Consider the following 27,246-nt stretch of genomic DNA (forward strand, 5'->3'; position numbering starts at 1 on the left):
TGGTTTTTTTTTTTATTTTATTTATTTTTTTTATTCAATTCAGGGGTTCGAGTTAAATCTTTTTAATGTTAAAACTCAGTCCTGATTTGAACTTTACACAGTACAATCTGACATAGCACTGCAGGCTACATCATTTGGAGCTAGAAATATTATTTATGTTAACAAAGTGTTGTCTTCATGGAAAATAGATATTTTTCAAATACTGAATAAGCTTCAAACTTATCCTTTTTATAGCAGGACTATAAAAGAAGAAGATAAAGCTACTGCTAAGATTTAATAGCTGTTGTTGAATCTGGATTTACATTCTTGTAGTCAGAGCTCCCCTCATCTGGATCATCATGTTTCCCTGTTAAAGTGATGTTTGCATCAATTTATCACCCTCTATTTCGTGTACTCACTCTGCTTTTTAGGTTGAATTACAGATGTGACATTAACGTAATCATTTTCCTGTTGACCTGAAACAATAATATTAATGACTTTAGTCAGTAACTGTATCATTATGTTGCTTCCATGAGTTTTATGCTAATCAAAGCTTATACTGTACCGTTTGCAGTGATTTCAGACCCTTCGATGGTTTCATAGACACAAAGGTCTCCTACAGGTCAGTAAAAATGAAGAAACAGTTACCAAAAGCCACATCATTAAGTCAAGTCATAACTGTAATAAGAATGTAAGCTTAATGAGTTCTACTGTGTTGACACTACAACAGAAGCAAGGAGAAGTCTTGGAGCTCTGAACATAATGGATGACAAATATTTCCTGATCATGTGATTAGAAAATACATCTTTGAATAGTCATGAAAGACTGACCGTGGAGGAGGGAAGAGTATACTTGCTGTTGACTTTCATCCAGCTCAACCGTCTCATCTGTAACGGAACCTTTTTCATGAAGAAAAAAAAAGAAAAAAAGATATAGCCATCTGCTTTTGTACTGGACATGGAATTTTAATCATAATAAATGGGTAATAGAAAAGATGACAAATGTTGAAAATGGACCGTTTTCACTATTTGTGACCGATGTTAATTTATCTTGAGTTTAATAGTAGCAACATATCAAAAAGGTCAGACAATCTGGACATCTCTGTGTGCAAGGGAAACACCTGAAAACTGATGGATGGATGGCTGTGATCTTGATTTCAGGCAGCAAACAAACAGACATGATACTGTCATGGAAATCACTGCCGTGGACACAGTTCACCGAGCCATCCACAAAGGCAGGTTAAAGCTCTGTATTGCAAAGCACATGATCCAGAAAACTGGAACGATTCCATCGATGCTGAAAGTTGTGTAAAGGTTTTAGAGCAATACATGCTTCCATCCAGATGTGGTCTTTTTCAGGGAGGCATTTGCTTATTTCAACAAGACAATGAAAAACCACATGCTGCATCTATTAAAACAACATGGCTTCATAGTAAAGGAGTCCAGATGCTGGACTGACCTGCCTGTAGTCCAGATGTTTCATCAATTACAGACATTGCTCCTTATGGACTTGAAAATACAACAAAAAGACCTGGAACTATTGAGCAGCTAGAATCATAGCTTGCTGTTACATTTGAATAATGGAATACCAAAAGAAGAAGGTCTCACCTTTGGCCCGTCTGTAGCAAAACAGCAAAAGAAGAACAATAAGTATGACTCCACTAACTGGTCCAGCGATCAACAGCACAGAAAACAATTCACTTTCAGGTCCCAAAACAGCTAACCTGTGTGCTATAATGAATAATAGATCATAATAAGTTACAAATTAAACAATCATGCCTAAGAAATAGTTGAATGAATAATAAGTCATATATCTTAAACTTGCTCACACTTAACTGACATCCAGCTCTGTGGTGACACCTTTCCTGAGTGCTCACACTTGTAGAAACCTTCGTCTGACTGCGACACCGCAGAGATGTCCAGCTCCCTTCTGCTGTCATTTTGGACAAGTTCGTTATTGTGATAGAAAAACACCGTGGACAGATTATTTTGTACTCTCAGTCTGCAGCTCAGACTGACAGAAGCTCCAACTGTGACTGGAAGGACAGGGCTCACCAGGATAACATCTGTATCTGCAAAACAATTCATAACAAGTTTCCTTCAGGCAACATTTGGGATGTAACAGAAGCCAGACTTTCACGTAATCTTTAAAAATGGTCTTAAGGAATAGTTCTCCAGGCTTTCCTCCAAAGTTTTTCTTTGGACATTGACAGATTTTTCATTAATTTTTAGTCCAGTTCTTATCCAGCAGAATGTGTCTTTCTGTTTGTTAACCCACTTAAAACTGACCCATGAATCCTTTAAGACTCAAAGGATGAACCAGTGTTCTCAAAGTCAAAGTCAGCTTTATTGTCATTTCTGCAATACATACGCAGACATATTCGGAATTGAAATTTCGTGACTCTCGGTCTCCCTAACAACACAGTAAATAAAACAGTAAACACTGAATAAAAAAAACAAGCGTTAATAAGAAAATATAAAAAAAATATCAAAAGAAGTATAAAGTATAAAATATATACTATTATGTGCAAAAAAATAGCAAAAGCAGTAAATTATAAATACAAAATATAACTACAAAAAACATACAGGGGATGCAGTAAATGAGGTAGTGGTGGTTACAAAATGCTGTGCAATGAAAAACAACAGAGCAGAATGTAACAATAGCTTATAAACTGGTTAAAGTGCATGATGCATAAACAGCAGTCCAGGGGCGGGGGGTCCCTCCGCTGCTCTCACGATGCAATGGAGGGACCTGTGGCAGGATGTGGTGCAGGCACCATACCACACTGTTAAACGGCTTGACAAGATGCTCTTGATCGTCCCCCTGTAGAAGGTGCACATGATGGGGGACGGGGCTGCAGCTCTTCTTAGTTTGCGGAAGGAAGGGGAGGCGTTGGTGTGACTCTTGGCCAGTCATGAGATGTTGGTAGAAGCTGACTGTCAGCTTAGCAAAGAGCCCCTTTTAAATTTCTGCACTTTGTTATAGCAGCTTGTCACAAAGACGCATCATTGGTTCACTTTACTCTAGTTGAAAAATTCCCCAAAAAACACAGTGTGACATAAAATAGTATTTTTGTTCCAACAAAGTGATCTCCAAAGACCTATTAACTGAAAATGTGGCATATCTCAGCATTGTGTGCAGGGTGTTCTTCAAATGAAGGACAAAAAAAATAAATGTCAGGTCTAACAATTATCTGAAAGTGATGTCCTTAAGAAAGAGGAAAAAATCCAGCAAAGACCTGACACAGGACCTGAGAGAAGGATCTGGACCTTCAGTTGATCCATCATCTGTTCACTGATGTCTCCTCAGAAATGGTCTCCGTGGAAGGGTGGCTGTCAAGAAGCCCTTCTTAAGGAAGGGAAACAGGGAGAAAAGGCTGAGCTATGCCAAATGACACAAGAAGTGGACTGAAAATCAGTGGCAACAAGTCTTATGGAGGGATGAATCCTCCCCAGAGCCCGGACCTCAACATTATTGAAGCAGTGTGGGATCATCTGACAGAGAACGGAACAAAAGGCAGCCGACATCCAAAGAAGAGCTTTGGGATGTCCTTCAAGAAGCCTGGAGAACTATTCCTGAAGACTACTTAAAGAAATGACAGAAATCTTGTCTAAGAGGGCTCAGGCTGTATTGAAGAATAAAGATGCTCAGACCAAATATTGACTCTCAAACTTGTTTAAATTTTTAAAAACTCAAATGGATTATATTTAAACATTATGCAACCTTAAACAACTGAAACCTCTCAAACTTTATAACGGTTCGAGTGTACAGCTGTGTGAACTTTTACAGACCATCAGACCATTACATGTGCTGGGTCCACGCATGATTTGTGTTCTAACATAGATACTGTACTGACAGAGTGTCGTGACAAAGTGAACAGATGCAAAAGTGACGTGTTGAATTTCAACAAAATAGCTTGAACTGCTCTGACATTTCCTCCAAACTGAGTTCCCTCTGACTGCTGTAAACTGCAGAAAAAAAATCTGTATCTTTTACATATATATAAAGAAAGAGGTCACCACATACCCTGGGCAGTGATGTTGACGGCGTTGCTGAAGTCTCCAGAGCCAGATTCACACCAGTACACTGAATTCTGGGGCCACTGACTGTTAATATTGCACATGGATCCAGTCACTGTCGCCATGCAGTAGTAGTGGGACAGGTAGCCTATATGATTGAACCTGCTCAGTCGCCACTCAGAGTTTCCCTCACAGTTTAGCGAGACAGTGTCAGAGATGTGGTACTGCACAGTGTTGGGAGTCACTGTGAGCGAAGCTGCTGAGTGAAAATCTGAAATTCCAACACGTGGCAAGAAGTTAAAACACACAGTTATCAACGTTAAGACTCCACTATGCAAATGCCTCTTGGCTTCACTTGTTTTGCTTCTGAAGACCAGAGCAAACATTTCAGAAATGATGATCAATGTTTTGGAACTCATGATTTATATACTGAAAACTTTTCAGTATATTTCAGGTTTTTTCATTGCTATAAACTTCCTGCAAGCTTTATTTTTCAGTATTTCCCTGCTTCACCCAAGCAGTGCTTCCTTCTTATATGCCGTTTCTTTAGCTGCCCCATTTTTTTTTAAATCAGGTTAAGTAAACAAGAGAAAAACTAATTTCAGTTCTTATTCTACATTAAAGGAGCAGGAATCACAAAGCGCGTTAAGCAAGAGGACATTCCAGCATCTGCTTTGTGAAATGTGAGAAACCAGCAGAACTGACCTGAAGACCAGACAAATGTCGGTTCACTATAATCTGTGAAATACACTGGGTCTCCTCTTCCAGCTCTGCACACATATCCTGCTGTGTGCGTCTCCCCAGGAATGACGTGGGTATCCTGTGCGGTGGCGCTGGTGATATGTGGTAATGGCTTGACGTTGTAAGACCAACTATCGGTGTGTAATATCAGATCAGGGACTGCTCTGTACCAGTAGAAGCTCCAACCTGCAGACAGATGTTTAACCTGACAGCTCAGAGTTACTGAGCCTCCAGAACTCACCCATGATGGAGACACACCAAGGACAGGCAGGGGTGCATCTTCTGTATAAGATAAAAAAAACCTGACTATCTTCATATTTCAAAACCTAAAATCTGAAAAGATACTAACATGATATCTCTTTTAGTTAATGAGTTTGATTTGACTTACTGCCAGATACTGTCAGTGTGACCTTCGCACTCCACTCTGTTGTATTAAGCGTTGCACTTTTCATTCTGCCCTTACATCTGTAGTTTCCACTGTGATACCAGTTAGCAGAATGGATCCTGTACTCATTTTGATTTGGGGGTTTATAGGAGCTGGTTGTTGTCCATTCATACTCCCACTCCACATCTCCATGGATCTCACATCTGATGGTGACTGACTCCCCTTTGTACATCTCAGGCCAGTTGGGATGCAGACTCACAACAGGCCTGTTTGAAACTTCTCATGTTCAAGAATTTTCAATAAAAAAAACAAATAAATGCCAAAAGGGTTAAATGAAGGTAATCTTATCCTGAACAATGAGTTATTGGGAAGAGATAATAGCTGAGCATTCTAGCTTTGTAAAACATACGAAAAAATACAATAATTCAATTCAGTTCAGTTTTATTTATATAGCTTTAAATCACAACAATTGTCTTCTCAAGGCACTTAAATAATAGTCCAATTCAAGCCAATTGGAATTCAATTAATTGTAATCATAATCCAATGAAATCCAATTGATTAATTTCAAAATAATCCAATTTATTCATATAGAGTTGATTCAAAAACAATATCCTAGCCAAGGAAACCAACAGATTGCACCGAAACTTCAGTCTTCAGTCCAATCTCCCGTCCTGAGAGTGCCTGTGGCGACTGTGGAAAGGAACAACTCCCTTTTAACAGGAAGAAACCTCTGGCAGAACCAGACTCAGGAAGGGTGGCCATCCGCCTCGACCAGCTGGGGTTTGAGAAGACAGAAAAGAGGGGACAATAAACACCGTAACATCATTCAAAGGATACCCGTTAGAACAGGGAAACACAAGTTAATAACCACAATAATGTCACATGTACATAATATCCTTTGAGAAATTAAACAGGGAAAAAGAGAGCAAAGAAACGGAAAACGAACAATACAATCGTTGTAACGTTTCTGCAAGTTTTCTTCAGATTAAGTAGAAGACAAAACACTGTGCTACCAATCAATCAGACGGAGAAAAAAAAAAGAAATATGGAATCACTCTGTAATTTGCATTTCTAAAACAAATACCTGCACAAGTCTATATATGGAAATTAGTCTGCAGTTTAAAGAGTTCTTGCAGAGCTTATGGAGCTGCTGTAGCTGGCTGATTAGCAGGGAACATGGCCCAACAAGAGAGGTGTCAGTGGATATAACGGAGAAAATGAAAAAAAAAGTAAATTCTACACGGAGTGTGGCAAATGATGTGGGATTTTACCAGTCAGCTGTGTCTAAAATTTGGCGTACAAACAAAATGGGACGGTAGCAAAGGGGACACATACAGGTGGTCCATGGAAGACATCAAAGCATTAGGACAGAAAACTCAAAGCACTATGCCTGAAAATAGAAAATGCTCAACAAAAGGAATGAAAACAAATGGGCAGAAACAGGAGTCAATGTTTGTGAGAAAACTGTAAGAAACCGGCTGAAGTAGAATGGGTTTTACATCCAGAAAAGCGTAAACCATCACTGACAGCTAAAAAGAGTAAAACAAGGTCACAGGTGGATAAAGAGAAGCAGTCATGGACTGTGGAGGTGGAAAGTGATATTCCGTGATGAATCAATGCAAAGGAAAAATTGCAGTCATGATTCAACTGTAAATGTGCATGTGGACATTTAAACTTTGGACACTTTTTCCTCATTCCATCAATCAAAAGGAGGATTGGTGATGTTGAGGTTATTTTGCAGGGTGATGATACATCTTGCTCCAGAGCAAAGAGTGTTCAAACTTCTCTTAAATAAAGACAATCAATGTCAACTCAATGACGTTACCAGCAAACTGCCTGGATCTCAGTCCGATTGAAAATGAATACAGGAAATTGAAAATCAATGCCTACATCGAGATGTTATCCCACTGTTTCTTTTTACAACCACTCACTTTTACAGCCTTTAGTAGAATGTTGTTGCCGTCAAATTTCACATAAGCCAATTGTTACATTGTATATTCACTGTATATTTTTGTTGCCATCCTTTGTATGTGTCTGCCATGTCTCTATGTTTAAGGTGCAGTTCCCTGAGAGATGATTGAGGGCACCTGCATGAGGCTGAGGGCGCGGCTTATATAAGCGGATCTTTCCTCCGCCCCCTCTCTCTCTCAACTCCCTGGCACAAGATCCCATCCTTTGTTTGTGTTGCACTTCTTTTTGGTTGTAAAGAAATGTTATTCTTTTCCATCATACTCAGTATGGTTTTCCTTATTATGTTGTGACTTTGAGCTGGTCGTAACATAATGGGGGCTCATCCAAAGTTTAGTTTGGAGTAGGTGAGTAAGTGCTTTGTTTCCCTAGACCCACGTTTTCCATTTTTTTTTTGGTTTGTTAGGAGGTCCATGCTTGTGTTGCCACATGAGGTAGGGTTTTTTTTCTCTCTGAGAGTTTGCCTGGTTAAGTCAGCCGGCGGGTGTTGGTGTGACAATCACCACTTTGTTGTTTTTGAGCGGTAACCCTGGAGTGGCCCCTGGCGTGCCCAGGAAAGCCGACGAAGACTAGTTGAGTCCTAGTAAGTTAGGTAAACAGCCTTAGATAGAGAGGGAACCAGGTAAACTCTAGAATAGGTTAGTTAAGACAACCTCTAAGCTATTGATAGCATGTGGTGGCATGTGCTGGCCTTTGTTTTCCACATGCAACCTTGTTGGGTGAGTATGGGGAGTTAGAGCAATTTTGTTTTGTGCAGTAGATTTTGTCAAATGCTAGGCTGTAGTGGTGCTCTTATAGGAGTGTGTGACCCTGATGCTCATATGTGAATATGTGGGTTTTGTTTGTTGGTCACATGGTTTTTGTAGGGATTACAATTGTGATCCACTTTCTTCTCAGTGGAGAAGAGCAGTAGACTTCAACGTTTGAGTGGTAGAAGTGGCAGTAGTAATATTTCTATACTGTGGCGAGAAATAGCTGTGGAGTAACTGCTATGGTTTAGCCTAGTGTGTTCTTTGTAAGTTCTAATTGCTTGTTTCTGGCTTTGTGTAGCCTGGTGACATTAACTGTGCTTGTTGTTATAAAATACTTTAATTCTTTGTGGAAGTGTGATATTGTGTGATGGAGGATTTGTAATTTACTGTGCTTGGTTTTGGTAGCACTTGCTGTGTGGTAGTGTTACTGTGTTGCACCGGGTTGGGCCTCAGTGGCATCTCTTTATCTTTGCATAAAGTTATTGTTTCAACCTCATTATGGAGTTTGACCTAGAGAGGTTTACTGAAGGTCCTACAGCAGAGCAGCTTTTTAATTACAGTAAGGCACAGCTCATGTCCATTGCACAGCACTACTGCATTGAAACTGCATCAATTTCTCTTAAGAAGGATGAGCTGAGAGCCAGAATAGTCACTGCTCTTGTTCAGCAGGGGGTGCTATTGAGTGAGTCTGAAGATTCAGACTTAAGTCATCCTGTTAAGGTGTCTACTGGTAAGACAGAGGCTGTGCAGTTGCAGACTCAGGATGCTCAATCTGTTCGTTTGCAAGAGTTGGAGTTGCAGTTCAAAATGAAACAGTTGGAAATTGAGACAAAGGACAGAGAAGAGGGGAGGAAGTTGGAAATAGAGAGGTTGCGGCTGGTACATGAGGAGAAAATGAAAGAGTTGGAGATGAGGTAATTTGAGATGCAGTCTCAGAGTACCAGTTCTCGTACGTCTTCTGCTTCCCCTCGGTTTGATGTTGGGAGGAACATTAGTTTAGTCCCTTATTTCTCTGAGAAAGAGGTGGAAAAATATTTTGCCAATTTTGAGCGGGTAGCCACCACATTTGACTGGCCAAAAGATGTCTGGACCTTGTTGCTGCAGTGTGTCTTAACTGGTAAAGCACAGGAGGTCTACTCGTAAGGTTGACAAGCAGACCTTTGTAGAATTTGCTAGGGAGAAAGAAATTCTGTTTAATAGGTGGTGCACATCTCAAAAAGCTGAAACCAAAGAGCAACTTCGTGAGTTGGTACTTTTGGAAGAATTCAAAAACTGTGTTCCTGAAGCAGTCGCCAAATATGTCCTGGCTCACAAAGTAATTTTTAATGATAAACCTTGTGAAGCTAGGAACTATGCTTCTCCTCGTCCTTTTCGCTTTAAAGCTGGCAGTAACAGTCCTGGTTCTTTAGTTTCTGCTACAAAGCCTGCTAGTTTTGGCTCTCGAAATTTTGAGTTTGTTTCTTCTGTAAAAAGCCTGGTCATGTTATAGCTGACTGTCATGCTCTCAGTAAGAAGCAGAAACCTGCCAAGCCAGTGGCATTGCTCGCTTCAGTGTCACGTCTGCCTGGGGGAGAAGATGGTCTCAGTCAGCTCACTAAGGACAGACCTGGGTTGGGGAAAGGGCTGAGTGAGTCCAGTGAGAACAGCACTGAGCCTGACCTTTTTGCACCCTTCCGTATGGAGGGGTTAGTGGCCACCTCTGAGTTAGAGAAGTTTGTCCCAGTTCGAATCCTAAGAGATACAGCAGCCGCTCAGTCTTTGTTGGTGGAGGGAGTATTGCCACTCTATGAAGAAACCTCTACCGGTGAAAATGCTTTAGTGCGGGGGTGTGGACTGACTTGGTTTGAAGCCCCATTGCATGTTGTGTATTTACAGTCTGGCTTGGTTACTGGCTCGGTGACAGTGGCTATTCGCCCTGAACTTCCTGTAGAAGGAGTGGACATGATTCTGGGTAATGCTTTGGCTGGTGGGGAGGTGTTCCCTACGCCCATTATTGTGAACAACCCAGTTAGCTCTAGGTCAGTTAACGAAGGTGATTAGTTATCTCAGATGCCAAAAGTGTTTCCTGCTTGTGTTGTAACTCGTGCTCAGTCAAGAAAGGTTGAGGATGTAGTAGACCTTTCAGAAGTGTTTAGTGTCCCACATGAAGAAACTGTCGAGATTGTGTCTGCTGGTCCCTCTGCCACTTCTGAGTTAACTGTAGCTAAACAATCTATTGATTCCATTGTAGGTGATCCTGTTGAGGTTACATTGTACCATCCTGTCACCTTGACTGATGAGTCGGAGACTCAGGTAAAGGTTGGCAGGGAGCAGCTGATAGAGGCTCAGAAGGCCGATCCTTCCTTGGCCAAGTGTGTAGCAGCAGCATTGTCTAAAGATAAGATTACTGCCTCTCAAGTGGCTTACTACTGGGAAGATGGGATTCTCAAGCGTAAGTGGGCTCCTTCAGCTGATGACAGTGGGTGTAATACTGCATACCAGATTGTTGTCCCTGCTGGTTACCGTGCACAGATATTGAGCTTAGCTCATGATAATGTTTTGTCTGGACATCTAGGGATAGCTAAAACTTACTATCGTACGTTGAAGCATTTCTTCTGGCCTGGTTTGAAAAGAGATGTTTCAAGACACTGCCACTCATGTCACATATGTCAGTTGGTTGAGAAACCAAATCAAGTGATCCCACCGGCTCCACTTCATCTTATCCCTGTGATGGGTGAGCCATTTGAGAGACTAATCATTGATTGTGTTGGCCCATTACCCAAATCAAAATCTGGTCACCAGTTTCTCTTGACTTTAATGTGTGCTGCAACTCGATACCCTGAGGCAATTCCACTGCGTTCACTTAAAGCCAAGGTGGTAGTGAAAGAATTGATGAAATTCTGTACCACTTTTGGGTTGCCAACGTTTATTCAAACAGACCAGGGTACCAATTTTATGTCAAAAGTGTTTGCTCAGGTATTAGAAGAGTTGACTGTGAAACATGTCTCTAGCGCCTACCATCCAGAGAGCCAGGGGGCACTAGAGCGCTTCCACCAAACCCTTAAGACTATGTTGCGTGCTTATTGTCTTGAAACTGGTAAGGAATGGGACGAGGGCATACCATTTCTTCTTTTTGCTGTTCGAGAGACTGTTCAGGAGTCATTGGGTTTCAGTCCTGCAGAACTGGAATTTGGCCACACAGTTCGTGGACCGCTGAAGTTGTTGCGTGAGCAGATGACTGGCGTTGCTTCTCTTACTCAGAATGTGTTGGACTATGTCAGTGCTTTCAGAGATTGATAATGAACATGCCTGTGAGATGGCAAAAGAAGCACTGTCTGGCTCCCAAAATAAAATGAAGGCTCACTTTGATCAGAGTGCTACTGAACGCAGCTTTAAACCTGGAGACTCTGTGTTGGTTTTTCTTCCAATTCCTGGTTCAGTGCTTCAAGCTAAGTTTACGGGGCCATATGTGATTGAGAAGAAAGTAAGTGAAACCGATTATATTATTCGTACTCCTGATAGGAGACGAAAGACTCGTGTATGTCATGTGAACATGCTTAAGCCCTATGTGGCCAGGTTCAGTGAAACGGTTCTCTCTCCTCCACCTAAGGTGTTACCTGTAGCTTTAACAGCAGTGCTGCCATGCTATTCTCCTCAGGATGATGAGCTAGTGATGCAGGATGCTCCTGTTCTGTGTGCTCAGCTGCCGAATTCTCAAGTGTTGGGTGATTTGGAGAATTATTTGTCATCTTTCAGGGACAGATAAGAATGACATTCTCCATTTGATTGAAAGTCATCCTACACTGTTCTCAGATGTACCAACCCGAACCACTGTTACATCATGACATTGATGTTGGTGACTGTCCTCCTATTAAGCAGCATGCATATCGTGTGAATCCCACAAAACGAGCTCAAATGCAAAAGGAGCTTAAGTATTTGCAACAGCATGGCCTGGCTGTTTCCAGCTCTAGTGCCTGGAGCTCTCCATGTTTACTAGTGCCAAAAGCTGATGGAACACCACGCTTTTGTACTGATTTTAGGAGACCAAATGCTGTAACTAAACCAGATTATTTTCCTCTTCCTCGTGTGGAGGATTGCATAGATAGAGTTGGAGCTGCTCGCTACGTCACCAAGCTAGACTTGCTAAAGGGCTACTGGCAGGTACCTTTAACACCACGTGCATCAGATGTCTGCAGTTGTGACACCAGACAGTGTTATGCAGTACACAGTCATGGCATTTGGTATGCGCAATGCCCCTGTCACTTTTCAGCACCTTATGCAAATGGTGCTGTCTGGGGTGGACAATTGTGAGGCCTACCTTGATGACTTGGTAGTCTGTTCTGATGACTGGCAGTCCCATGTGAACACTTTGTCTGTTGTGTTTCAGTGTTTGCGAGATGCTTCCCTCACACTGAATCTGACAAAATGTGAGTTTGCCAAGGCCACCATCACTTATCTTGGGAAAAGGGTTGGTCAGGGTCAAGTGAGGCCAGTGGATGCCAAAATAACAGCCATCGCTGAGTTCACTGCTCCCACCACTAAACGAGAACTGCGTCGTTTTCTTGGGCTAGCTGGTTACTACCGAGGTTTCTGCCGTAACTTTGCTGCCATTGTGTCTCCTTTGACTGACCTCCTGAGCCCCACCAAGGATTTGTTGTGGGACACCAAGTGTGAGCTGGCTTTTCAGACTGCGAAAGCTCTTCTGAGCTCTTCTCCAGTGTTGTTGGCTCCTAATTTTGCTCTGCCGTTTAAGTTGGAGGTTGTAAGTGGGACTGGTGCTGTACTGCTGCAAGAAGATTCTTCGAGTATTGATCATCCTGTTTGTTATTTCTCCAAGAAGTTCTCTGCAGCCCAAAGTAGGTATAGCACCATTGGAAAAAGAAGCTTTAGCCATGCTGTGGGCCCTCCAACATTTTGAAGCCTATGTTGGCTCAACACCACAGCCGGTGTTGGCTTTCACAACCCTCTAGTCTTCCTCTAATGGCTCAGAATTTTTAATATCGAGATTCGGCACAAGAAGGGGTGTGATAATGTTGTGGCCGATGCCCTCTCACGTGTCGCCTAACATGTCAATGCTGACAGCATGACTGTCATCTTAAGGGAGGGGGTGTTACATGTCACTGTATATTTTTGTTGCCATCCTTTGTATGTGTCTGCCATGTCTCTGTTTAAGGTGCAGTTCCCTGAGAGATGATTGAGGGCACCTGCATGAGGCTGAGGGCGCGGCTTATATAAGCGGATCTTTCCTCCGCCCCCTCTCTCTCTCAACTCCCTGGCACCAGATCCCATCCTTTGTTTGTGTTGCACTTCTTTTTGGTTGTAAATAAATGTTATTCTTTTCCATCATACTCAGTATGGTTTTCCTTATTATGTTGTGACTTTGAGCTGGTCGTAACACAATATTTAATGAAACAATAAAATGGTTCTCTTCAGATATTTGATAAATTTACTTCTTTTTTTAAAAAAATTGAAAATAAAATATTGATTTGAGATTTACAAATCACTGCATTCAGCTTTATTTATATTTACGACTTTTTTGACAATGGATTTATAACAAACTAAAGTGTCTTTAAAAAGCTTTATCAGTTTTTTATCAACATTTTATTAACTACATCCTAAAAAAAGGTGTAATCTCTTGTAAGACCAAGTTTCTCAGTCCTATCAGCATAACCTGGTAAGTCCTAATAACAGTCCACATTAGAATCCCATAAAGCGGTCAATAAAGTGGAGACAAACCAAAAGTTATTGAGGCACAGGCCCCTTGTAAGTCTGACTCCTCCACCTTTCTCTCAAAAGTGAGACATATCCATAGATTTCATTGCACTCAGCCTATAATAGCCAAAGTCTGAAGATATGCCCTGTCCACCTGACAACACTGAGTTTTTAATCATCCAAATGGAGTTTTAGTAAATATCTATTGATGAACACAGATGCATTGTGTTACTGCATCGAACAGATAGTGTGTGGACGCAAAACAATTTTCTCCAGCTAAACTCAGACAAAACTTAAATCATTGTCTGTGACCCACAGAAACACAGAGAAAGCGTTATCGGTCACCTTGAGACTCTCTCTCTAAAACCTAATCAGGTTAGAAATCAAGGGGAAATATTGGACTCAGACCTGAACTTTAAATCAATAACATCAGAAGCTTTCTACCATCTTAAAAACATTGCCAGAATCAAAGGAATAGTGTCTAAACCAGACTTGGATAGATTAATCCATGCGTTTATCTCCAGCAGGTTGGACTGCTGTAACGGCCTGCTCACTGGGCTCTAAACGGGCTGTAAGACAGCTGCAGTACATCCAGAACGCTGCTGCTCGAGTCCTGACTAGAACCAGGAAATACGGCCATATCAGTCCTGTGCTCAAGTCTCTGCACTGGCTTCCTGTCACTCGGAGAACAGACTTTAAAACAGTTCTGCTCGTGTACATGGTCTAGAGCCAAAGTACATCTCTGACATGTTGGAGCCATATGAACCAACTGGGACTCTGAGAACCTCAGGGAGGGGTCTCCTGCTGGTGCCCAGAGTCAGGACTAAACAAGGTGAGGCTGCGTTTCAGGTTTATGCTCCTAGAATCTGGAACAGTCTTCCAGAAGATGTGAGACAGACCTCAACTCTGACAATGTTTAAATCCATGCTGAAAATAATTTTATTTAGCTGTGCATATGGCAACTGAAAGTATCTTATCTGCACTCTTTGCTTTCAATTTAATGAATTAATGATTATTTCTAATGATTTATTTGTCTTCTTGTGATTTTATGTAGCTGGAAAGCACTTTGAATCGCCTTGTGTACGAATTGTGCTCCACAAATAAACTTGCCTTATTTCAGGGCCAAAAACTGTGTCAGTGTTGTGGACAACCACAGACAAACCTGCAAGTACAAAAATACCTGGGTGCGTGAGGATGAGACCTGAGAATGGGGGCATGGTTGCATATGCAGAGGGAGAATGAAGACAAGTTTCTGCAAGTGGGGGGGCATTAAGCATGACAAACAGCAAAGTCAGATCTGTGCAGACTGGAGGAAGTAAAGGAGGTCCAACTAAACTATTCTAAGGAATTAATCATTTCAATGTAAAAATCAAATACATATGTCATTGTTTTAATTTTTCCTCCGAAGCACAGTTTTTTTTGAAGAACACATGAAGACACTGAGTTACTTATAGACTACAGATATATGTTGCGTCAGGAAGGTAGATAGACTCGCAGTGGCGACCCCTGACAAAAGGGAGAGGCCAAAAGACGAAGAGGAAGAAGATAGACTAAATATATCCAATGTAATTATGTTTCAATATTGCAATTGCCATGATATATTTAAAACATCGTTTCTGATAGGTTATACAGTAGATAACAGTAAAGAATGAAAGTTGTTCAGTCACCTTGAGCACATCCACAGCAAAGGAGCCTATTCAGCACTACAATGAAGAGGGATACTTCATCAGTTATTATCAAACAGACACTAAAATTCAATAAAATAAAAAAAAGTTGCAAATATAAATTGCAAATATAACCACAATTCTGCTCTGATCAAGCTTGAACATTTTGTTCTTCTCAATGTTCCATTTTCCTTCCCCTGAACAATTCAAACAGAGAAGGTGATGTACTTACTAAATAACCACAGGGCCAAAGTGGGCCCCATCCCCACATCCGGTCCTGATGATGTATCCCTCTGCTTTTGAGAAATATTTCAGACACCCTGAAACAGCAGCACCATAAAGAGAAACGCAACTGCGAGTCCAAAGTTGCATTTGACTTGGATAGGAGATCAGGTGTCGTTCACAACCTCTTCACTTGAGTTTAGTCAAAGGCTTCTTCCTTCTCCTTATAAAAAAAAAACTCACAGCCCAGTAGAGGATTAGTGACACAGACCACTTCCTGTCCAACTACTGCAGAAAATGTTTTGCTCAAAGAAAAAAGATTGTTGTTGCAAACGTATATAGTAGGTATTGCATATTCTTTCCTACTTTGTGGCCCTAAAACTTTCTCCGTTAGGACCAAAAGTTGCAGCAGAGTTCTAATTATTAATGTTTAACGGTCGCATTCTTCTCGTTTCTTTGTTGAACTGGCATTTGGTTTGAACTGCACAGGCTGCATTTCCTCTTCTGTGCGTGGGACAGTCTGAAAGTACTTTCAGTTAGTACAAATAACACTGTGGCACAAAAACCACAGAGCAATTTTTTTCTTACCTGCATAAAAAGGTATCACTTTGGGGTGACAGGAGTGCTAAAACAAAGAAACAAACACCCTTTTTAAAGGTTCAAAGACTCTTCCTGCCTCCAGTGTAAAGGTTTACTCATAGATGGATCAATCAATGTTTTATTGATCCCACGAAGGAAAATATTTTGTCACAGCAGCAAGCAATAGTGCGGTCCCAAAAGACAAATATAGTAATTACATGATAATATTATAGTGAAATAATCAACAATAAGAATAAATGATAAGACTGCATCTACAGATGGTCTCAGTTAGTAGGTTAGTTTAGTATTGGGGAAGGGTTCGTAAGCATCATACCGATTCACAACAAACGATGGGTGTAACAGTCATTTTCATGGGTACTAATTCATTGTGGAGGGAAAGGCAATGAAAGTGCAAGAGACAGTTAAAGAATCTTAAAAGCATAATAACACTGAATTAACAGCTACAGTTAAAGGGGAACTCCGGTATTTTTCAACCTAGACCTTATTTCTGGCATGAAATACGTTCATCTACTCACGAGAGCAGTTTGGTTAAAGTCGGTGTCATTTAGAAGATATTTAGATTCCTCGAGATCCATATAACGGAGTGAACGGGGGCATACACGATGCAGCCTCTAAATAAGGCATTATCTGTCTTTATTTCACCAATATTTTAAGACGAATGAATGAACGCTTACTATAGCACTGTTAGCTCATAGCTGCAATGTTGTTGGTATTGGTGGCTATCGGGGGGCTTATAGGGGGCTTTCTAAATACTCGTCTTCTAGGATGACATCATCGACGCGCGCCGCTGCAGCACAGCTCATTCACTCCAGTAAGGACGTCCATCGTACTCAAAGTTGTCGTCCACGTAGTCAAAATCTGATAAATATCCTATCATGTTTCACAAAACTATCAGTAGAAAACTACATGTGAAGTTAGCCGACTGTCACAGAGCACGGAGTAAATAAACTGTGCTGCAGCAGTGCGCATTGATGACATCATTCCAGGAGACGAGTGTGTAGAAAGCCCTCTATAAGCCCCCCGATAGCCGCCAATAACAACAACACGGCAGCTATGAGCTAACAGTGCAATAGTACGCGTTCATTCATTAATTCGTCTTAAAGTATTGGTGAATTAAAGACAGATAATGCCTTATTTAGAGGCTGCATCGTCTATGCCCTGTTCTCTCCGTTATATAGATCTTGAGGAGTCTAAATATCTTCCAAAGGACGCAAACTTTCACCAAACTGTTCTCGGTGAGTAGATAAACGTATTTCACGCCAGAAATAAGATCTAGCTTGAAAAATACCGGAGTTCCCTTTTAAATAGAAGTAAAACAAAAAGAGAGACAGCAAGCTCAAATCGTGGCAGTGGCATAGCTTGAACGTGGCCAAAGGGGGTGGAGGCAGAGCCCAAAGCCCACATTGCCAGCGAGGGTTCAATGTGCTAATGCCACCTTTGTCCTGAACCAGTAGAAGGTCCAGTTCAGCTGCAATTCATGCTGGTAGGGAGGTGTGGCTGTGTGTTTGTGTGGTTTCAGGGGTTATAGCCAAATCCTTGCTTTTTCTTCTGGTCACAGTTAACAACAGTAAATAATGGCAACCGAGGTGGAGCAGTTGTATTCGCAGTTGGAGCTCATCAATATTGAAGAACACATGATTACATTGCAAATGTTGAAGCGCAGCCATGGTGAGTAGTAGTGAGTTGAGACATGAACACGAATAGGAAACTACAATATTATCAGGTGGTGCAGGTGTTGTAGAGCCTAACAGCAGCCATCCTGTGGAACCTCTCCTTCTTACACCGTGGGTGTAACAGTCTGCAGCTGAAGGAGCTACTCGGGGACCCCACAGTGTCATGTAGGGGGTGAGAGGTGTTGTCCATGCTGGATGTCAGCTCAGCTAACGTTCTCCTCTCACCCACTTCCTCTATGGAGTCCAGAGGACAGTCCAGGACAGAGCTCGCTCTTCTAATCAGTCTGTTGAGCCTGCTCCTGTCCCTGTCTGTGCTGCCGCCTCTCCAGCAGACCACACCGTAGCATTGTGTTTTTAACCATCATTTGTTTTTTCACATACTTTATGTTACAGGTCCTGAGTGTCAGGACTGATGAAACAGTGATGTGCACAATCTGAAGAATAAATAAACAGCAGAGAACAATGAAGACCGGAGCGCTGCTGTTAGCATCCAGATTGCGTCTCATTTATTGATTACAACAGAACTGTTTCAGTGTACAACATTGATGCTTTACATGACCTTTCTTTTCCTCAAACGTAATAATTACGTTTACCACCTCCTTTTACTTTGCCATCCTTCACTTCAATAAAAGGCAACTAAGTGTATTAAACAGGATTAATTAACTGTTCTGAGCTTTACTGCATTTAACTGCATATTGACTGGTCTAAACATCAACATGTACTCCATCTTTAACTTATTACCTATCAAAACTAGTATTACCAGACTTATAACTAATGTAGAATTTAACATGGCATTCTTTCAACATTAACCTCAGAATTCCCACACTTAATGAACAGAGAATGGTTTCTCTCTTTACTTTTAACTTCAGCTGGACTCACTTTACTTTCAGTGTCACTAAATAACATTCATTGAAGATGATTTAAACAAAATCATTAGAAAACTCCCAAAACCGGAGTTGGTCAAATATCACGGTCTTTTAATCACCAAGCCCCGCGAAACTTCCCCGGCGCGGGCTAGCATCCTGCCAAGCTAACCCTCTGCTAATAAAACTTAAATATATTAGCAGAACGGCGCGCATAAACCGTGTCAAAGTACCATCTACTATTAAAAGAATCTGTAACCATTTTACAATATAGTTCTGGTGTGTTTTCACCGTGTACTGACCTGAAGAATAAATAAACAGCAGAGAACAATGAAGACCGGAGCGCTGCTGTTAGCATCCAGATTGCGTCTGACGTAAACAGGAAGTCCGCCCCGGAAACCAACCTGGGATCCACGCCCCCCGAACCCAGGTTCCACTTTACCACTACTGTTATTACATTAAGCTCAGGAAAGCACTAAATACAGGCAGGTTAATATGCCGATATACAAACAGAATATTATTTGTTCGTTTTTAAAAAAAAAGTAAATTAATTTTTAAAACATTTCAAAATGATCATATAACCAAAAATATGTGGTGACCCCTTTTTTTAGGTGCACCACATTTACATACTAAAAATCGTATGTTTAAATGGAAGAATCACAATGATCAACCTCTCTGTTAGGGCTGAAAAACATATTCCCCCATTTAATTTCCATAAGGTGCATAAAGTCATTCATCGCTTTTTACATAAAGGGAAAGAGGAGGGTGGGTTCCCATGTATTAAGCAAATTTTCATAAGGAAAGTGTTCCTCAGCAGTCCACAGAGCAACATCATGATGGCGAGGATCTTAATAGGTTTCTTGTTTCTCTCGGGTAGAATCCTTTCTTAACTTTGGCAGAGCATTCTCTTGTGTGATATTTTAATTAGGGCTGGGTATTGTGCCAATTTCCTAAATCGATTCGATTTCGATTCATAAGGTCCTGAATCGATTAATCAAGATTTGAAACAATTCAATTCAATCTGCTCTTAAATCATAAAATGGCTCAAATGTGTTACAAAATACAAATGTACTTAATTTTTCCTTTTCACCATAAACAACAGGTTTTCAGTGCAAACTTGTAAATTGGACAGTTTGAACTTCAGGTGGAAAGAAAACTGTCTCAAAAGTGCAGTTTTTAAATCATAAAGGAATCGCAAGTGAAAGTGTACTTGAACTGCAAATTGCATTAAGGCATTGTTTCCTAATGTGCAAAAATAATAATAATAATAATGGCAACAAAACTAAAAGAAAACTTTAACTGTCTAAAGTCAAGTCCTGCTATTGTGACTTTTTTCTCACTTGGTAACTGTGAGATTCTTGTGCAGGAAAAGGAGCTCATCGACATGATCTGGGGTTAGGCAGATCCTTTTTGCAGTGACAATATCACCCGCAGTTGAAAACACCCTCTCCAACGCAATGAACCAACTCAGACTCTGAGAACCTCAGGGAGGGGTCTCCTGCTGGTATCCAGAGTCAGGACCAAACAAGGTGAGGCTGCGTTTCAGTTTTATGCTCCTAAAGTCTGGAACAGCCTTCCAGAAGATGTGAGACAGACCTCAACTCTGACAGTTTAAATCCATGCTGAAAGCAGTTCTTTTTAGCTGTGCAACTGAAAGTATTTTATCTGCACTCTTCGCTTTCAATTGAATTAATCAATGATTATTTTTATTGATATTATTTGCCTTCTTGTGATTTTATGTAGCTTTAAAGCACTCTGAATTGCCTTGTGTAGGAATTGTGCTCCACAAATAAACTTGCCTTGCCTTTCATTTGACCTCCACCAGGTCAGAGGATTTTCATTCAGCCCAGCAGGTTTTTCCGCCCTGTATCTTCTGATTTCATCTTCAGCTTGAGTTTTCTGTTAATTTTCATTTACTGTTGGTGAGCAGACTGCCCCAAGGAGAGACTCCACGGTGCTGGATTTCTTGGGCTTCATGGGAAAAGTCGCTTACCCTATCTTCTGAGCTCCTTCATCAGCATCATCACCATCAGTATTTTGCTGTTGAATGAGACAGAAAAAAGCCAAAACAAAAACATCAATAAATAAATAGATTGAAAATAATTTATGAACACTTCTGAATGATATAATATCCCTTATAATCCAATAGAGAATATTTTAATTGTCAATGAAAACATTCTTATTAAATTGAACAGTTTTTTGAAAAAAATACTAACATCAAGTGCAGCAGTGGCAGCCTCTGTCTGAAGTGTTAAGAAGGTGTCAACTCGCTCTTTAGCAGACAGGGATAGTAGGGCCTTAAAGTGAGCATCCAGTGCTGATGCTGCATACAATTTGTCCTTCTGCACATCACATCTTAAAGACATTTCACAAATTCATGTTGTTATCATCACAGTATGAGAATAAACATGGCATGCATACAAATATACAATCTCACAAATGCATGGATCAGAAATTATTAACTGCTACAACTACTCAGTGAAATGGGAAGAAAATGCACATATAAAATTTAAAAAAAAAAAGCTTTTATGTTTTGCCGTAATATTCTGGTGAAAGAACGTTAGACCTGCTTGAGATGATAATTGTTGTAATTTGGCGCTATATAAATAAAATGGAATGGAATTGAATTGAATTGAATTGAATTGAATGGAATTGAATTGAATTGAATTGAATTGAATTGAATTGAATTGAATTGAATTGAATTGTGAGCCTAAGTTCGTGCACCAGCTGCATTATCTCCACCGCACAAAACATTTTTGCAGCGTTGTCCGTCACGCCTGCTGGGTTATTGCTGGTCAGCCCCCACCCCTGTATCGCCCCCGTCAACATGTCAGCTATATTACTAGCGGTGTGGCTCGTGAGAACCTCGGTGGTCTGCAGCACATGAGACATGAGGCACCACTCGTTGTCGATGTAATGAGAAGTCACTGTGAGGTGTCGCAAGTTATGCCGACTCTCAGTGCTGACTGCATTTTCATTAGGAGGTCGTCTTGCACACATGTGAATCATGGGGATAACTGTTTCAGTCAGATGTTTATGTTGCACCATAACCGAGTGTGGCTCGAGCACATGAACCCGAGTACGGGTGTAAATCTTTGCAGACAAAAGTTGCGATGGCCTCTATTATCTTTATGGCCCACGGTGAATCGAATGGAAATGTTTGCGATTCCCCAAGTTTCTTTTATTTTGCCCCAGACGGCTTGTTGTCGGAAGCTAACGTTAGCACAGTGTGATACCTTGTCAAGTGGTTTCTGAGGTTTGCAGTATTTCTACAATAACGGACTTCCGCTTGGCAGATTTTGTAAACCACTTTGGTTTTATCCAGCTCTTTGTCCTTTGTTGTTTTAAATCCAAAATGGTTCCAGTCAGACTTAAGTTGGGGCGGCTTGCTGAGCGGAGTTTTACCTGCGTCGGCCATCTTGCACGATTGTGCGCTTAAATGACAAGCGGACGCAAACGAGCCACTGCTGCATCACGCACGAGACGACTGGGGTTAACTTCATGGGGAAAAATCGATCTCATGCCCTATGAATTGCTATTGCAAAATTTAAATGAAATCGATCCAAAATCGATTGAATCGATTTTTTTACCCAGTCCTAATTGCAATGTATGTAGCCTACATATTCTACGATTTTGCTTTGTCGTGTTTTTCCTCTCAGAATGGCTGGTCCGTTGCACCTGCATCAGTACCACTTTGTTAATCAAAATTTGACTTTGACTGAAGGTCAGACCTACTGCAGACAGACACAGGACTTGGCCACCACTGAAAATTCTGAAGAACTGAAACAACTTATCAACATAGTTTCATCTGGTATTCACAACTCTAACATGTGGCTTGGTCTTTACAGTCTGGCCTAATTCACAAATAAATTTGACTTCACACACTATAGTCAATATTTACAAAACTGAAAGGTAGTCTTAAAAATAATAGAAAAAAAATCACATCTAAAACTAATTTATAAAACACAACAGATATAGGCTAGAGCAGAATATTTTATAACTGTTTTCTTTGGGGTTTTTTTCCGGCTTGTTTTTTAGCTACCCAGGAAGCTACCCAGTATTGGCTGAGATGGCGCATTGCCATTGAAGTCACTGGATAGTTGAGCAGGCTGCTTTGGGGCAGCACTTGTTGCGGGAGGTACAGAAGCAGTGCTTTCTGATGGTAAAGGTGTCGTTAAGTTAGCTGCTGTCTCTGATGTATTAGCAACAGCATCATTGCTTCTACTATTAGTGTATTGGAACTAATGCTTGCTTGTTGAAGCACTCATTTACAACAATTCACCTGTTCCTTCCATACTGACAGAAGTAGTCCCCTCATCGCTACTGGTTCCTGGCTCCTGGCTCTGCTTCTGACACTAAATAACATTTTATTAATGGTCATAATTCTCAGCACAAATCTCTCCTTTTTACAAAGCCTTCTGATCAATTCAGGTCAGTTTCATTTATGTAGTGCTGAATTATCATGCATCTCAGGGCACTTTTCATATAGAAACAGGTGAGCTGTTGTAACAGAGTGTGTGAACAAGCAAGCATTAGTTCCAATATAACCACTTTCTATGCCCAAACGATAGTAGTGACTCGTTATATTTTTTATCATTAAAAGTAAGATAGTAAATACACAAAGCCCACAATTGAAAGGGAATAAGATGAAAGTAATATGAAATAAACTTGCATATATTGCCATTGAAAATATCTTAAATGGTTTAGTCAAAATGTGTTTTCCATAACAAATGTAAGATTATAATTACATGATTTTGATAATAGGTTGTGATCTAAAGTGGGCCGGTCTGAGGCATGAAACTCCAGGGCAGAAAATTACACACACCACTTACCCCCCAGTAAACATCCAAACACTGGTGGTACGCAAATGATCCAAGACAAGCATGACTGTGTAGTCTCAGGTTTCAGGATGGAGTAGTAAGACTTTAAAGATGCAGTAAAACTCTGCCAGATTCAGGGGGGTTTACTCAGTCACACAAGCACAGAGATGAGTGTTCACATCCACTGCATGTAACAGACTGAGGACAAATGACCTGTGTCTGACAGACCCCTACTGTACGTAAAGACCTGTCCTGGGCTGTAGTTCGGCACTGTTTTATTTTATATAATCACAGCGTTTTTGACAAAACCAGCTTACTTATTTTCCACTCCAACTTCCAGCAGCTCACAAAGAGAAAGTTAATGCTGTGTGATGCATCTGTTTTTCAGAGCTTTTAAGAAGTGTAGTGCTGCTCCTGTCTGTACTAATAGTAGTAGCAATGATGCTGTTGCTAATACATCAGAGACAGCAGCTAACTTAACGACACCTTTACCATCAGCAGCACTGCTTCTGTACCTCCCGCAACAAGTGCTGCCCCAAAGCAGCCTGCTCAACTATCCAGTGACTTCAATGGCAATGCGCCATCTCAGCCAATACTGGGTAGCTTAAAAAAAAAAACAAGCCGAAAAAATAAAGAAAGAAAACAGTTATCAAATATTCTTCTCTATATCTGTTGTGTTTTATAAATTAGTTTGAGATGTGATTTTTTTTAATTTTTCATAATTCTACCTTCAGTTTTGTAAATACTGACTATAGTGTGTGAAGTCTTACTCTAGGTTCAAATTTATTTCTGAATTAGGCCAGACAGTTAAGATAAAGGTTATGTTGTTGGTTGTTAAAATTTGGATTAAGGATATTTTATTCTATTTTTATTTTTCAGAGTTTAATGATAACTCTGGGTTTTAAGTAGTTAAAAAAAAAAACGTTTATGTATATATATATATATATGTATATATATATGTATATATGTATATATGTATATATATATGTATATATGTATATATGTATATATGTATATATATATATATATATATATATATATATATATATATATATATTCTCTTATTACAGCCTTTTAATTCTGAAGTTATACAGACTGTTCTAGCCTCTGCCACCCTGCTGGCCAGGAGACTCATAATTCTTAAGTGGAAACACCCTCATCCTCCATCTCACAACAGATAGGTGAGGAAGACGTTACTGAGAAATTAAGCTTGAAAAGCTTAGACTTTCCCTCAACGGCTCCTTTCAATTGAAAGTTCAATTGAAAAGACTTGGAGACCTCTCTTAATTTGCATTGAATCTTTAACATCTGCCTGATTGGGATGACTGAGCCCTCCCCCCTTTTTTAAAATTTATTTTACACTTAAATTGTTTTATTTTTATGTCAGCATTTACTTCATACTTATATTACACATTTAATCGCTCTACATTCCTTATTTATGTTTTTGTTGTAGACATTCTGTACTGTTTACATGTTGATACTCCTTCACATTGGCAAATGTTCTTTGTTGAGGTGGGATGGGAAGGGGGATGAAAAAAAAACTTAGAATGGAAGATCTGCATGTTACACTTCACTGTTACCTGTGAAATTGCTTCCAATAAAGAAAGTCATAAAAATGTGAACTTCCCCATTTAATTTCCATAAGTTGCATAAAGTAACACTTAAAACTTAGCCGGCCGGCAGAAATAAGAAAAGTTCTCTATTTCATTTCTCATCAGAGGTATTAGGAAGGAAGCGATAAAAACTTCCATAACATTACCAGCAGCAGTAACTAATTCTGTGTAAAGATGCTGCTGTTGATGCTATTTACATAAAGGGAAGGAGGAGGGGAGCTCCTTTAACTTAAGCAATTTTTCCATAAGGAAAGTGTTCCTCAGCAGTCCACAGAGCAGCATCATGATGGCGAGGATTTTACTGGGTTTCTTGTTTCTCTCGGGTAAATTTTTTGTTAACCTTTGGCAGAGCATTCTCTTGTGTGATAATGTATGCATGTACATATTCTGAGATGTTGTTTTGTCGTGTTTTTCTTCTCAGAATGGCTGGTCCTCTGCACCTGCATCAGTACCACTTTATTAATCAAAATTTGACTTGGACTGAAGCTCAGACCTACTGCAGACAGACACACACGGACTTGGCCACCATTGAAAACTCTGAAGAACTGAAACAACTTATCAACACTGTTTCATCTGCTGGTCACAGCTCTGACGTATGGCTTGGTCTTTATAGTGAAATTGACTGGAAGTGGTCTGATGGGTCCGGGGCTCAGTACAGGAACTGGAAGATTGCTATTGAGCCCAACTTTCTTTCAGCAAACCAGTTTTGTGTGAGATTGGACCATCCTGGAACGTGGATAGATTATGGATGTATGCAATCATACACCTTCATTTGCTACAAAGGTAGGACGACCAAGCAAGATTTATTTCATTATGTTTAGAAAAGCCTATTTTTTAAAAGAATGTGATCTCAGCATAAGTCCTTTCACTTCCAGGAACGCAGCTGGATCCTGTGTTTATTTTTGTAAATGAGAGAATGAACTGGACCAGTGCTCAGAGGTACTGCAGGGAGAACCACGTAGACCTGGCCACTGTGAGGAACTCCACAGAGAACCAGAGAGTCCTGAGCTTGTCACCAAGTGCAAAATTATCATGGATTGGTCTATTTAGAGGCCCAAATTTTTATTGGTCAGATAGGATTCCTAGGTTCCTATTCAGCGAGTGGGACAATGTACCAAACCAAATCAAGTCAAACACAGTCATATGTGGTGTTACATCAGTGCAGAGATCGGGAAGATGGAAATTTTTATCCTGCGAATCACGATTACCATTTGTCTGTTACAGCCTCATTCCTGGTGAGTGTTTTACTGTCCTTCAGTGGAAGATTGAATACTGCAGTATATCAGAATAACTAATGTCCAACTTCCTCAAACATGTATCTTCATGAATTTATATTTCTGAATGGAATGAAATGGAATTCTGAATTTGGAATATATGATGTCAAGCAGGTGTAATGTCTCTCCTTTATTCAGTACCAGTGACCAGGCAGGTAGTGAAGCTCAGATTGGAGCTGGAGGACTCTGTGGATCTGGAAGACACTGCTGTGAAAGCAGAGCTTCTGAAGAAGGTAAATTAGGATTTTGGTTGCATTTGTGCATACAGTGACTGCTTTCCAAATAAAAGCTTGTCTCCAACGCACACAAACCTTTGTTGAAATGTTTCCAAATGGCTGCCATGTGTGTCCCCTCAGTTCCCGGAAAGACTGAAGGAGAGCGGAGTGAATGGAGTCACCCTGAAGTGGAGAGAACAGTTTGATGGAAAAGTCTTCCGCAAGGAAAGAAAAAGAAAGACCGAGCTCTGAAATCTTAAGCCAACTTCACCTTGCTTTACCAATGCTTGCAGTGTTTAGTAATACATTGTGGTTCTGTCTACATCAAAGCTTCTGTGATAATGTTATCTATGAGAGGACACTTGCTCATTTAACTGATGGTATAACTACTTTTTATTGAAGGAATGAAAGGGCCTTTCTGTGTTTAGCTGTTTTTCATTTTCTGCTCCTTTTCCTCTTAACTCTGGTGGTAGCCTGAGTCTGAAATGCTAAAGGGAAAACAAAAGTAATAGTGCGTATTTTGCGCACTATAAGGCTCACCTGATTATAAAGCGCACCCTCAATTATGGGGTCCATTTCTGTACTCAACCCATACATAAGGCGCACCTGATTATAATGCGTACGTATTACCTAATGTTCTCCTATTGGTTTATCGCTGCCAGCACACATAGTGTATGTATTACGTCCCTGTGCCAGCGGGAAATGGTCAGACGGTCAAGGACAACATCGTCTGTCGTTTTTACACTTTTAAACTTATAAACTGCACA

General features: G+C 40.5%; 2 protein-coding genes across 2 annotated transcripts; one reads left to right on the forward strand and one right to left on the reverse strand.

The window, feature by feature from the left end:
• Nucleotides 1–249: 249 nt before the first annotated feature.
• Nucleotides 250–15,592, reverse strand: LOC140281585 (Fc receptor-like protein 4). Its single transcript, XM_072376066.1, has 11 exons — nt 15,432–15,592; nt 15,203–15,238; nt 5,128–5,400; nt 4,704–5,021; nt 4,006–4,269; nt 1,808–2,050; nt 1,587–1,709; nt 810–878; nt 545–595; nt 399–455; nt 250–346 (listed from the first exon to the last, which is right to left on the reverse strand). The coding sequence occupies exons 1-11, from the start codon at nt 15,460–15,462 to the stop codon at nt 267–269; spliced, it is 1,545 nt and encodes a 514-aa protein (XP_072232167.1). The 5' UTR covers nt 15,463–15,592; the 3' UTR covers nt 250–266.
• A 9,820-nt stretch (nt 15,593–25,412) lies between these two features.
• LOC140281726 (lymphocyte antigen 75-like) lies at nt 25,413–26,774 on the forward strand. Its single transcript, XM_072376216.1, has 4 exons — nt 25,413–25,773; nt 25,866–26,225; nt 26,403–26,497; nt 26,621–26,774. Exons 1-4 carry the CDS (start codon nt 25,413–25,415, stop codon nt 26,729–26,731), a joined length of 927 nt encoding a protein of 308 aa, XP_072232317.1. The 3' UTR covers nt 26,732–26,774.
• Nucleotides 26,775–27,246: the final 472 nt, after the last annotated feature.

This window comes from Leuresthes tenuis, unplaced genomic scaffold, assembly GCF_036924035.1.
Source record: "Leuresthes tenuis unplaced genomic scaffold, fLeuTen1.0.hap1 SCAF_22, whole genome shotgun sequence".
Classification (NCBI taxonomy): domain Eukaryota; kingdom Metazoa; phylum Chordata; class Actinopteri; order Atheriniformes; family Atherinopsidae; genus Leuresthes; species Leuresthes tenuis.

Bases quoted from the DNA above. Each gene is read 5' to 3' on its own strand.
- LOC140281585 (XM_072376066.1), bottom strand. From the start codon at position 15,462: ATGGGGCCCACTTTGGCCCTGTGGTTATTTA. The intron at 15,239-15,431 runs GTAAGTACATCA...TCTTCATTGTAG, and splicing joins TTTGGCCCTGTGGTTATTTA to TGCTGAATAGGCTCCTTTGC. The intron at 5,401-15,202 runs GTGACTGAACAA...GAACATGAGAAG, and splicing joins TTGCTGTGGATGTGCTCAAG to TTTCAAACAGGCCTGTTGTG.
- LOC140281726 (XM_072376216.1), top strand. From the start codon at position 25,413: ATGGCTGGTCCTCTGCACCTGCATCAGTACCACTTTATTAATCAAAAT. The intron at 25,774-25,865 runs GTAGGACGACCA...TTTCACTTCCAG, and splicing joins CACCTTCATTTGCTACAAAG to GAACGCAGCTGGATCCTGTG. The intron at 26,226-26,402 runs GTGAGTGTTTTA...TCCTTTATTCAG, and splicing joins CTGTTACAGCCTCATTCCTG to TACCAGTGACCAGGCAGGTA.